Below are 13,178 nucleotides of genomic sequence, written 5' to 3'. Positions count from 1 at the left end.
CTGTGATTGGAATAAACTTGGTCTCTTTTGAGCAGATAATGGCTGAATAAGAGATAAAATTTTATTGATTTTCTCTTGCAAATTTATTTAGCTAGAGTTGGCAATCTGTGCACATGAGATATGGCCAATGAATGGGGCAGCTTTGACTTGTCCTAGGCATGCTATGCCTGTAGAAAGCTCTCTTTGCATGTCCAGAGCTATGTTGACACCAAAGAGTTTTGCATTGTGCCACTTGAGGACTATGATGTGTTGTTGGGTATGCTTGGGTATCATAGGATTTGTGCTTCAGTGGATATTTATAATTGGGAGATTACTTTGTTGGATAGAAGAGAGACTCATGTTTTGGATGGGCAAGTCGATTCTTGTTATGTTTGCTTATGCTATTTTCATAGTAATCAAAAATCATCTTTCTGTGCATTTAGTTTTGGAAAAGGATGCTAAGTTTGATGATTGAGACTAAGTTGGATTAAGAGCAACTAGATTTTCTTAGAGACTATAAGGATTGTTTTTCTGTGTCTTTGGCAAGGGAACTTCCATGTGAAAGGCATGAAGATTAGGCTATGGATCTAGTGCCAGACAATAGGCCACTGAACAAGCCACCCTATGGAGTCAGTGCAGCTGCCGAGATGTTAGGTGAAGATTTTGCTAGAAAAGGGATCAATCCAGTGTAATTCATCCACTTAATAGTTCACCCGTGCTTTTAGTTCAGAAGAAGGATGGGTCACGGTGAACGTGTATAGACTGTTTTGCATTGAACAAGATAATTATCAAAGATTGATTTCCCACATTAATGTTATTCTAGACAAATAAGAATGGGTATCACTAGATTTATATCAGAGTAACTTGAGTTGACTTTGATCAAGGCCCCTTTAGCCTCACCAAAGCTCAGGTCTGCAGCATTGCATTGCTTGATGCTCAAGAAGGGGTAGCAGCTCCACTACCTTAGTATAGATAGACTTAGATATCTAGAGTTCACTTGGTGATCTTGCATGTCTCACATGAGGTAGTGTTTGCTAACGGTGTGTTTGCCTAGGGACTCCTACAGTCAATATACTGGTCACCATGAGATGTTTGTGGGTATGCATGGTTGTTGTCCATGGCTTTGAACATGGTACAACAAACAATTACTTTGGAATGTATGGTGGCATAGTTTTTGTGAATGCACCATGTTCAAAGTCATGGTTGTTATCCATGGCTTTGAACATGGTACAACAAACAATTATTTTGGAATGTATGGTGGCATAGTTTTTATCAATGCAGCATATGTCTATGTTGCTTGGTTCATTTTATCACTTATATTTGAGTTTTATGGGTGCCTTTTTATCATACTTGGATGCAATGTAGGTCATTGCCATTTTTCAAGGGGGGGGGGGATGTCATGAGGACGTGCATTTTTTAAGGCTTGAATTTACAAGTTATAGGAAAAAGTAAGGCAATAAATTTTATGTGTGAATATTCCCTAGCTTTTTGGACATGTTGGATGTCACATGAGTTGTGTAGGACATGGGCAGGCCCATCGATGGCAAAAGGTTCATTGAGAAAGAGCTAAATATCAATTAATTATTCAATGTGCAAGTTTTAAGTTCACATTTAATAATCTGACCCTTAGTGTCAGAAGTTTCATTTGTATATTAAATTCGGGTAGGATGGTTAAAGTTTGGGCCCTAGTAGATAATTAAATTTCATGTTCTTCTTGAAAAGAAAAACATGGAAAAAGCTGGGAAAGTTGAGCTGAGTTTCTGATCAGTTGTGGCACCTGTTTGGCAGGTCATAGCAGCAACAAAAGAGTTGTAGCATGGATGGGAGCAAGTGGGGCAGCTACGGGAGCAGTCAAGGCTGTGTAAACAGAATTGTAGGGAGAATTCTATCTGTATGTGTTGCATGCATGCAAGGAAAGACTGATTCTCTCATTGCAGACAACTCGTCTCTCTCTTTCTTGCTGGTGTCTTGTGAAGATATGTTGTGATCTCCATTTTATAGGTGTGGTTCAAGGTTGGAGAACATTTTGTTGTATAGGAACAATTTTGGCATATTTGAGCAGCATATAAATTTGTAGCCTAGGTTTGTGTGCAAGCTTTCTACAACACTCTCCACAAAAGGCACGGGAATTTCTGTTAGCAGCTGTCTTGGACCGCATGTTCATACTTTTTCATGGCTTATAAAGACATTGATGCTTCTGATCTTGTTTGATGCTTGAATGTCACGGTTGGTGAGAGCATCTTGTGGTAGAGTGTGTAACCGGCCTGTTCACTGGGAAGGGCGGTACTGTACAACCAAAATATATAAATGCTTTCACCCAATTAACAGTCGCCCACATTACCTGAACTTAAAGACACAGAATGAAGAAGAAAAACAGAAAGCTAGAATGCTCCTGTTGCCACACAGACACCCTGTTGGCCCTTAAGTTAGGCGCCCCTTGCGGTATTTCTTTATTTTTAAAAAGAGAGAAATTACAATGGGCTGTCTTTCACCTATTCTGGGTGAAATTTGGCAGCATAACAGTACAATTACTGACTCAAAACAAGCTGACCAGGAGGGGAAACTCTGCCCAAGTCTGAAACTTCTGGTTGGAGTGCAGAATTGACCATTTCAGCCTGCTGTAATTACTGGTTCAGACCTGTTTTGAAACCTGTTTTCAACTCATACTGTTCCCTGTACTGTTCAGCCCACTGTAATTACTGATTCAGACTTGTTCTGAAACCTGTTTTCAGCTCATATTGTTCCCTGTACTGTTCTGCATCATCTGTGCCAAGTGCCCCTTGATTCTGACATCAATTGGGCTTTGAAATAACCTCTGAACAGTCCAAAATCTGTATTGATTTAGTGCTGTTTCAGACACTTGCTTGGTGAGGTTACCACCCTCACCTGTTCCTGCTTGTGGGCAGCAAACAATTGCTCCTATTCCTGGAGAAAGAAGGCTCTTGCCTCATGCAACAACAGCATATTCCACACAGCTGTACCTGAATCAGAAGAAAAGCCCTTGATTCTGCAGCATAACCATACTGTCAGGGGAAGAGAGAGAGAGAATAGGGAGCAAGCTCAGCCCTTTGTGCTACATAGACAAGGTAGGCCAGCTCTCAAAAGCTCTCCATCTGCAGAGCTGTTCATCACAAATGAGCCCCTTTCAGCCCAAAAACTGCACGCCAGCCCTTCTTTAAAGAGGTAAGTGCACAAATTTGTGCCAAGTAGCAGCACTGGAAGATATTTCTCGTTCCAGCCTTCCGGTCTAAAATTCTCCATGCTTGGTGCAGACTTTGACCTTGACACAGACCAGAGGATTGATCCTTGTGCAAAAACGAAGATAATGACGCGAACAGATTCTAGGGTCCAAAAATAGTAACTCCCTAAATTTTAGGAGTTGCTTCCATTGCATCCCCACTAGTCTTCTGACCATCTTTGCAGACTATGGCTACATCTAAATTTGTAATGTAGCTCAACTGAAAGTGAATTTTCACTGATGACCCCACATGGACTAATCTCTTGAAGATTTGTCCATCTTCACTTTGAACTAGTCTCTTCCAGGCTAGTTCTTCAACACACTTGTCCATATACACTTTCACAAGTCTCTTCCAGACTTGTCAATCTACAGTGCCATCAGTCTCTTCCAGACTTGTACTAGACCTTAACTGTCCAATCTTGACTCACTGGACATTCCTGTCCGTTTCACATACTGGCCATGCAACTCAGGCGTTTAGATTTCAAGAGGGATCCTTCCAAAAAGAAAAACCAAATAAAATATGTAATAAATAAATCAACAAAAAGGTGCTTCCAGCTAACCCAGTGAATGTACACTTGGCAGCACATGTACAACACATACATGCTATCAGTCAACATTGTGAACTGAACACACTGTTAACACATGTATGTTCTAACTGTGAAACATGACAGACTATCATCATGTGACTCCACATCATTGTTTCTAGATATAGTGGCCGGTACACCACATGATATCCCCATAGTGGCAGATTCTCATTTGATGACTCCACATCACCCTGACTAGAGATCTAGTGGCCGGTACATCAAAATGATATCCCCACCGAGTCAATTCACAAAATACATGCCCGATCGAGTAACCATTGTTACAACATGTATTCAATTCAATAGAAGTAAAAACTGTATTCTTGCAAGCAATACTTACTTCTATAGCACTGAGAAAACCATATGGACACAATAAGTGTTAACCTGTACAAAATCTATTTCTGTACATAATTCATTTCTTGAGCAATTGTCACTTTGACAATCTATTTCAGCTTAGAGATACAAGGGGTCAAGGTAGGTTGCAAGCGAAATGCTTCAAGGTAAAGTTCCAACACATTAGGTGACTCTGTAAGTTCACCTTTGTCCATCCACTTAGCATCTATAGCTGGATAATTCTTGAACTTAACCAAATACCTTCTAGCAACTTTGCCTTTCACTTTCCTTTCTTTGTGTGCCAATACCTGTTCTGGAACAAGAATTTCATCAAGTTCCTCGACTTCGGGCTGTTCCTCAGCTGGCATATCTTCTGGCACATCACCCACATAGGTCTAAGAAGACTTACATGAAAAGCATTATGAATCTTCCAATTGTCAGGCAATTTCAGCCTATAGCTGACATCACTAATCTTCTATGTTACTTGAAAAGGCCCATAGTATCGCATACTAAGCTTAGTGAAAAGACTTTCCTTGCCTTTCCGCTTCTTTAAGCGTGCCTTTTCAAACCGCAACAGTACCCAATCACCAAGTGAAAACAACAATTCACGACGGTGATGATCGACAGCTTTCTTTTGTTTTGCCTGAGTCCTTTCAAGGGCATGCTTAACTTTCTGACACATTTCACCCATACTCTGCACATACTGATCTGCCTGAAAGATCTTATCCTTTGTATGCAAAATGGGAGGAACCTTTTTATCACCTTCAACAATTTCAAAAGGGGCTTTGCCTGTTGACGAATGCACAATATTATTGTATGCATACTCGACCAAAGGCAAATACTGCTCCCACTTTGACTTGTGTTCTGACACATAGCACTTAAGCAAATCCAAGACAGTAGAATTTGCCTCTTCTGATTGTCCATCAGTCTGTGGATGAAATGACGATGAGAACTTAAGCGTTGTGCCCATATTCTCAAATATGCCTCTCCAGAATAGACTTGTCATCCGTGGATCACGATCACTGACAATAGACTGCGGCATACCATGATACTTGAAGGCATTGCACATAAACAAACGTGCCATCTGATCTGGTTTTATCTTCTTCCTGACAGGAATGAAATGAGCCTGTTTGCTAAACCTGCAAATAATAGTCCATATCCAATCATTTCCTGTCTGTGTCCTTGGAAGATCAAAGATAAAATCCATAGCTATGCTTTTCCATGGTTTATCTAGAATAGACAATGGCCGTAAAAGCCCTGGTGCTTTTTGCCTGTCAAACTTGACCTTCTGGCAAATCAAACATTGCCGCATAAAAGCATCCACGTCTCTTCTCAAAGTAGGCCAATAAAAGAATGTCTCTACTGCTTTGACTGTTGCATCAATACCACGATGCCCTGCATACGGTGGAGAATGACTCTCTGTCATAACTTTCCGTCTCAATGGCATAGTCACACATAGTCTACCATGCATCAACATGAAATTATCCTTGAGAAGATAATCCTCATGATGTTGTCCATTGACAAGCTGATCAAAGATCCTTGCAAAATTTTCATCATTAGCATACTGTTCCTTCATATCATCAAGCTCATGATGATAAGGAATTGACACAGCTGAAATTTGTGGCTTCCTTGACAAAGCATCAGCCACAACATTCTTTTTGCCTTCCACATGCACAATCTGAAAATGGAACATTGACAAAAAGTTTGCCCAACGCATATGCTTTTCTGACAGCTTAGTCTGAGTTAAGAAATAACGCAATGTCTGATGATCTGTCTGGACGACAAAATCTGCCCCAAGTAAGTAGTGTTTCCAACAAGAAAGCGCATGAATCACAGCCAGCAATTCTTTCTCATAGACATGCATAGTCTTCTCTGGCCCTCGCAAAGATTCTGCTTTCATAGGCTACTACCCGGCCATCTTGCATTAACACTGCACCAATGCTATTGCCACAGGCATCACACTGGACAACAAATGACTTCCTAAGATCTGGCAGAATGATCACTGGACTAGAAGTCATCTTTTCTTTAAGAAGATTAAAAGCTGAAATCTCTTTCTGTGTCCACTGGAAAGGGATTCCTTTCTTCTGTAAAGCATATAAAGGTGAAGCAATCTCTGCAAAATTGCGAATGAACCTCCTGTAGTAAGAACACAAACCCAAGAAGCTTCTAACATCATGGACAATCTTCAAATCTGGCCATGTTTTAATTGCTTCAACCTTAGCAGGATCCATTCGGACACCATCCTTTGACACTATGTACCCCAGAAACTGGATTTCTTTCAAGAAGAACTCACTCTTCTTGCCATTGATAAGCAACCTATTACTGCGAAGCTCATCAAAGACTGCTTTCAATTGTTCTCTATGTTCCTATTCATTCTTTGAAAAGACAATCATGTCATCAAAGAATGCACCAACAAACTGCCTGTATGGACGAAAAATCCTGTCCATCATTCGATTAAACGTAGCAGGAGCATTAGTAAGTCCAAATGGCATTACCAAGAACTCATAGAGACCAAACGTGGTCCTAAATGCAGTCTTATGCATATCCTCTTGCTTAATCCTGATCTGATGGTATCCACTCTTCAAATCTATCTTGCTGAAAATTGACGCTCCTTCCAAACGGTCAAGGATGTCGTCAATTCTTGGAATGGGGAACCTGTTCTTGATGGTACTCTTGTTCAACGCTCGATAATCTATGCACATGCGCCAAGAGCCATTCTTCTTTTGCACTAAGAGCACTGATGAGCAAAAGGGAGACGAACTTGGCTGAATCAGCCCTTTCTCTAACAGCTCATTCACCTGGCTCAATATCTCTTTCTGTTGGGCTGCACTAACCCTATACGGAGGTCTATTTGTTGGGCTACTGCCTGGCACCAAATCTATTGCATGATCCTCAGACCTCTTTGGTGGCAACTGTGATGGTAATGAGTCAGAAAAACAATCACTGAATTGAGACAAGAAAGCAGACCTGTCTCTATTTGACATAGAGAGATTTGACTTATCATTATCCTTGACATCACGTGCAAAAATCAAGTACGCAGAAAGATGATTCTTTATTACAGATGTGATGGGAGAAGCCGATACAACAGGTACAGACTCTCCTTTAAGCTTCACACCAAGCACATGAGTCTTTCCCCTATGTTCCAAAGTCAGTGTCTTGTTAAAGGCATCCATCACACTATGCTTTCTGAACATCCATGGCATTCCCAACAAGACATCACAGCCTTCAAGTGGCATGATATAAAATTCTTCTGCATCAACACAAGACTGTATATGAAGACGTAGCTTTCCAAGAATGGGTGTCACAGACTCTGAGTGGCCAGGACATGCCAACCCTGCCTTTGCTGTGTAGCCCATCTCATTTGCTATGATGCCCAAAGTAGAAGCCAACTATGGTGAGATAAAGTTTGCCTTAGCTCCAGGATCAAAGAAAATGAGTACATGTTGATTCCTAACTTTACCCCAAGCTCTGCAAAGCTCATTAGCATCTGAGTGTGGCTTGTCTCCTAGCATATCTGGCACTAAACCTGCTGAAGGTTTGGACTTCTTTCCTTTCCTGTCCTCTTTATCATCATCAGCTGATCTCTTATTCTTGTCCGGACAATTAGACACAATATGACCAGTCTGCTCACAGATAAAGCACTTCCTCTCAGCCATTAAAGCCTTTCTCTCTTCAAGAGACTTGCGCACAAAAGGTTTCTTCTGGTCCTTTGACTGCTGTCCAAAGAACTTGGCTGGCTTCTTCTCGAATTGCCAAGATTTACCTGTGCTTTGAGAAATCTGAGAAACCTGTTTACCAACTGGCTTCTTTGCTGAAAATTTCTCAGGTTTGTCCTGTTTAATGCTGCCCCCAAAACCACTTGACTGTCCCAACAATAATGCATTTCCTGTGCTAGCATTCTCAATTAACTGAGTCAAAGTGGTGACCTTTGTCTTTGTACAATAATTCCGGAATTCCTTGGGCAGTCCACAGCAATATTTCTCTATCTGCTCGGTCAATGGCACAACCCTGTAAGAAGTGACTGGAAGTAAAGCCTCCCAAAACTTCTTCTTTTAGTCTTCCAGATCCTTGCATTTAGATGCATCCAAATTGTGCCAAGCTGACATAACATCGATCTCAAATTCATTAGTCAACCAAGCAGAAGCAAATACTTTCTTAAAATAAGTCCAAGTGGCAGGAGCCTGTCCTTGCATCAACAGTGTACTCCACCACTGACTAGCATTGTCCTTAAGAAAGGTAGCAACTTTCCGAACCTTAGAAGGCTCTGTAAAGTTCCCTCTTGCAAATGCGGCATCAAACTGCTGTAAGAAAGAAAGAGCCTTAGTCCTATCTTCAAATCCTCGAAAGATGTCAAACTGTACAGCTGCACCACCTTCCTTGTATGGCTTTGGCTTCTCATGAGCCATCAAAGGGTCCGTAGGATATGCCTGTAACATAGGAACACTAACAGGTGGCATAGGAGTTGCCGGACCACTGGCTACAGGGCTTGTAGACACAATATTTGCTTGCTGATTTTGATAACCAGCCATACCAAAAGTGCCCTGTGGCATGCCAAAACTGCCCTGAACTCCCTGAAATTCAGGCTACATGCCTATATTACCATACATGGGGTTTGGCATAAAACCCTGTGTACCCCCAAACACTGTTCCTGGTACATAAAACTGGTTTCCAGGTGCATAACCAGCCATACTCTGAAATACAGATCCACCTCCAAAGTATCCAGGATGTACAGAGGTCGGTGGGAAAACCTGTGGTAAAGCCTGAAAACTGTTTCCCTGTCCATTTATGCCAACATTTGGCTGCTGTAAAGTGGCGAGCTGAATTGGCAATGCCTGTGTAACTAGCGTTTCCACCACCTGTTCCTGGACAGTCGGAACCAATCTTGGAGTCTCCATTGACTCCGCAAGCTGCCTTGGTGTTTCCACTGAATCTGCAGCATGCTTACCCTTATCCTAGACCTCTATTGGATCCGAAATCTTTGCAGATTGCCCAACTTGCTGTAAAGGAAGGGAGGGTTGCAAAAATGCCAAAATCCTTGGATTGTGCATCACTTGAGTAAACATACTCACGGCACCAACTAACTGAGTCTTGAAAATGTCTTCATCCATAGAAGAAGCTGTAAGAACTTGTGGCTCAATCATAACAGGAGGAGTAACAAATTGTGGAGGTCTAGAAGACTCTCCCACCTCATGAACAACAGGGATCTCCTGTGATGAAGACGCTTCCTCTCTGGTGTCTTCCTTTCTATCAGCCATAATGCACAATTCTGTGTCTTACACCCAAACAAACCCTGGCTCACTCTTTAGGGAAAAAGTGATTCAAGTCCCGGCAACGGAACCATGTAACCGGCCTGTTCACTGGGAAGGGTGGTAGTGTACAACCGAAAAATGCTCCTGTTGCCATGCAGACACCCTGTTGGCCTCTAAGTTAGGCGCCCCTTGCGGTATTTCTCTATTTTTAAAAAGAGAGAAATTACAATGGCTGTCTTTCACCTATTCTGGGTGAAATTTGGCAGCATAACAGTACAATTACTGACTCAAAACAAGCTGACCAGGAGGGGAAACTCTGCCCAAGTCTGAAACTTCTGGTTGGAGTGCAGAATTGACCATTTCAGCCTGCTGTAATTACTGGTTCAGACTTGTTTTGAAACCTGTTTTCAACTCATACTGTTCCCTGTACTGTTCAGCCCACTGTAATTACTGATTCAGACCTGTTCTGAAACCTGTTTTCAGCTCATATTGTTCCCTGTACTGTTCTGCATCATCTGTGCCAAGTGCCCCTTGATTCTGACATCAATTGGGCTTTGAAATAACCTCTGAACAGTCCAAAATCTGTATTGATTTAGTGCTGTTTCAGACACTTGCTTGGTGAGGTTACCACCCTCACCTGTTCCTGCTTGTGGGCAGCAAACAACTGCTCCTAATCCTGGAGAAAGGAGGCTCTTGCCTCATGCAACAACAACATATTCCACACAGCTGTACCTGAATCAGAAGAAAAGCCCTTGATTTTGCAGCATAACCATATTGTCAGGGGGAGACAGAGAGAGAATAGGGAGCAAGCTCAGCCCTCTGTGCTACATAGACAAGGTAGGCCAGCTCTCAAGAGCTCTCCATCTGCAGTTGTTCATCACAAATGAGCCCCTTTCAGCCCAAAAACTGCACGCCAGCCCCTCTTTAAAGAGGTAAGTGCACAAATTTATGCCAAGTGGCAACACTGGAAGATATTTCTCGTTCCAGTCTTCCGTTCTAAAATTCTCCATGCTCGGTGTAGAATTTGACCTAGGCACAGACCAAAGGATTGATCCTCGCGCAAAAACGAAGATAATGACGCGAACAGATTCTGGGGTCCAAAAATAGTAACTCCCTAAATTTTAGGAGTTGCTTCCATTGCATCCCCACTAGTCTTCTGACCATCTTTGCAGACTATGGCTACATCTAAATTTGTAATGTAGCTCAACTGAAAGTGAATTTTCACTGATGACCCCACCTGGACTAATCTCTTGAAGATTTGTCCATCTTCACTTTGAACTAGTCTCTTCTAGGCTAGTTCTTCAATACACTTGTCCATATACACTTTCACAAGTCTCTTCCAGACTTGTCAATCTACAGTGCCATCAGTCTCTTCCAGACTTGTACTAGACCTTAACTGTCCAGTCTTGACTCACTGGACATTCCTGTCCATTTCACATACTGGCCATGTAACTCAGGCGTTTAGATTTCAAGAGGGATCCTTCCAAAAAGATAAACCAAATAAAATATGTAATAAATAAACCAACAAAAAGGTAATAGTTGTCACAGTCTTGTGACAGAGTGACTGGGCGGGGCTGGAATGATCTTTGAGAGTAGACACTTAGGAATCACTTGTGTTTGGGATTGTTGCAGGCTAAGAATTAGGTTTTACAAAAAGGCTTCACCTGATTCAAGCTAGAGAACAGGTTTTTTGTATTGAATTGTTGCCACTTTCAGTAAATTAAAGAAATACTACAATGGGGGCTAGTTTTTGGGGGCAATCTGTCTCTTTGTCTGCATGAACACTTTAGCTTCTCCTTATGTGTGTTTCATTCACTAATTATTGCGAAAAGGTTGAGTACTTGCAGATTAGTAGTTACTTACTGCCCTTTGGGTCTCTAAAGGCCAATTTCAGAATGAAGGGCAACACGGGTCCTCAAACATATATGACATAAAAAAGCTGAACCAAGTGACTAACAAATGTCACTACAACTAACATAGCTATGGTTAGATCATTAGACACTGAGTCAAAAGTTACTTCATTGGGCCTTTTGCATCCGTAAATTCCCTTTATTGTCCATACAACCCGAATAACATAATCAAGTGTGCTCCAAACCAAGACATTTGACTATAACACAAGTCACCGACTTAAGATTATGGATAGTTAAAAAGGAGCTCCTTTAGCAAGAGATGTATTTTTTCTGTACCCATATGGAGGTTTGAAGTTGGATCTCACAATTCTGAGTAGAAAACCCATTTTTTCATGATGATATTTGGTTAAACCACCTGGCCATGTAAGGAAGATCTTTAAAAAAGGAGATGCAACAGGTAACCCTTCTCTCCTTTCATCTACAGGGTGTCTTGGATTTCTTGTTCAGGTTGATGTTTTAGCCCTTGGAAACATTCAAATTCTCCTTGTCCCTAAGACAAGTTTCTTTCATGAGTTTAATTGTACAACTGGTGCTTACTAGCATAACAGTTTATTGATATGATCTGACTTGTTGAAAGTCCAAAGTTTTGAAAATAGGTTTTTGTTCTTCAAGGCAATTTGCTGCATTCTTTGAATTTTTTCCAGAAGTTACTGTTCCATATTGGTTTTGTGAACATGCACTTTTTGCTAGTTCAGTAAGTAATTCTTGTAAAGATATTCCAAGATTCACATATATGTTTTTCTGCAAAGTTAAAGTCCTTGCAGAAATACTGCTCTGCATCTTAAAAATCGAACATCCTACCTTGTACATCTCATGCTATGGTTTAGAGGGTATTTGATTTGAAAGCAATGTCCTTATAGTTCTTTAAATATTTTGTTGAAGCTTAATGTTAAGGCTTAAGCAATAAAGAAGCTTTTGAACCCTTAATGTAGGACAAGGCAACCTTGGAAATGGAGGCCATGGAGGAAGGATTTATTGCAAAAATTCTTTGTGGTGATGGTTCCAAGGACATACCTGTTGGCCAGGTACATATCTTTCTGACTTCATGAACACAGCTATGCCTTCTTGCAACAGGTCTGGGAAAATTATTTAATCAGGATAGAATCTCTGTGTTCTTTTCCATAGTCTTAGAGTTGTTAATGTTTTTTGAGGTGTTGGTTTATAATATGGGTTCTTGTAACAGACTCTCCATTGATTGCTAAAGGAATTTCAGTTGTCAAGGCTTTTTGGATTGGCCTCAAATAGCACTCATCCATTACCTATAAGCTTTTCACTGAAATACATGTTAGTCCTCCATAACGTTTTTAGGACATCCATTACAACACATTATTTTCTCGTCTCATGAAAAATCCCTCTTTGATATAATAGGTAAGCGTAGGATTTCCCTGCTGCAAGGTTTATTAGATTTTCTGGAAGTCCTTATCTCAGACTTTTGGAAGCCACATGATCCCACAGCGTGACCTTCTTGGTTCAGTAGTATACCATTGTAGTTTGTAGAAGCTCACAATGGTTTTCAAATGGTTTCTTGAGATAAACTACAACAGAAATTGGGCACGTACCAGCAAGAAGCTTTACTGAAGGCATTGCTTACTTTTTCAGTCAATCTCCACTGAAGCTGCAATCATAGCAAAGTTCTTTTATTAATTTTGGGGAGAAAAGAGAGTTCTATAAATGATACCGCAAAGGAAAACCCCCCGAGGTAAAGAATACATAGTACAAAGAGGGTATGAAGAAAGGCTTAGTTTCCAAATCACAAACATGGATAGGATAGCTATTACACTTGGCAAAGAGCCTAATTGAAGCTTAGAAAGATCTTTTAAAAAGCAGCTATCATCATAATACACTAGAATTTGAAAAAGATGGTAAAACTATCACAATTTTAGATGAA

General features: G+C 41.0%; 1 protein-coding gene and 1 pseudogene across 2 annotated transcripts in view; one reads left to right on the top strand and one right to left on the bottom strand.

Annotated features, from left to right (window-relative positions):
• LOC148015695 (dihydrolipoyllysine-residue acetyltransferase component 2 of pyruvate dehydrogenase complex, mitochondrial-like) overlaps positions 1-13,178 on the top strand; it is a 67,134-nt gene that overhangs the window by 38,665 nt on the left and 15,291 nt on the right. For both annotated transcript variants that reach the window (XM_087665715.1, XM_087665713.1), the window contains exon 7: positions 12,223-12,315. In XM_087665715.1, the coding sequence (XP_087521841.1) occupies positions 12,223-12,315 (93 nt within the window). The remainder of the gene's footprint in view (positions 1-12,222; positions 12,316-13,178) is intronic.
• Positions 4,242-4,822, bottom strand: LOC148015696 (uncharacterized; annotated as a pseudogene).

The sequence above is a fragment of the Lygodium microphyllum genome, chromosome 24 (assembly GCF_053477565.2).
Source record: "Lygodium microphyllum isolate KBCC chromosome 24, Lygodium_microphyllum_v1.1.10, whole genome shotgun sequence".
Lineage (NCBI taxonomy): Eukaryota > Viridiplantae > Streptophyta > Polypodiopsida > Schizaeales > Lygodiaceae > Lygodium > Lygodium microphyllum.
This window is presented reverse-complemented; position numbering and strand designations above follow the sequence as displayed.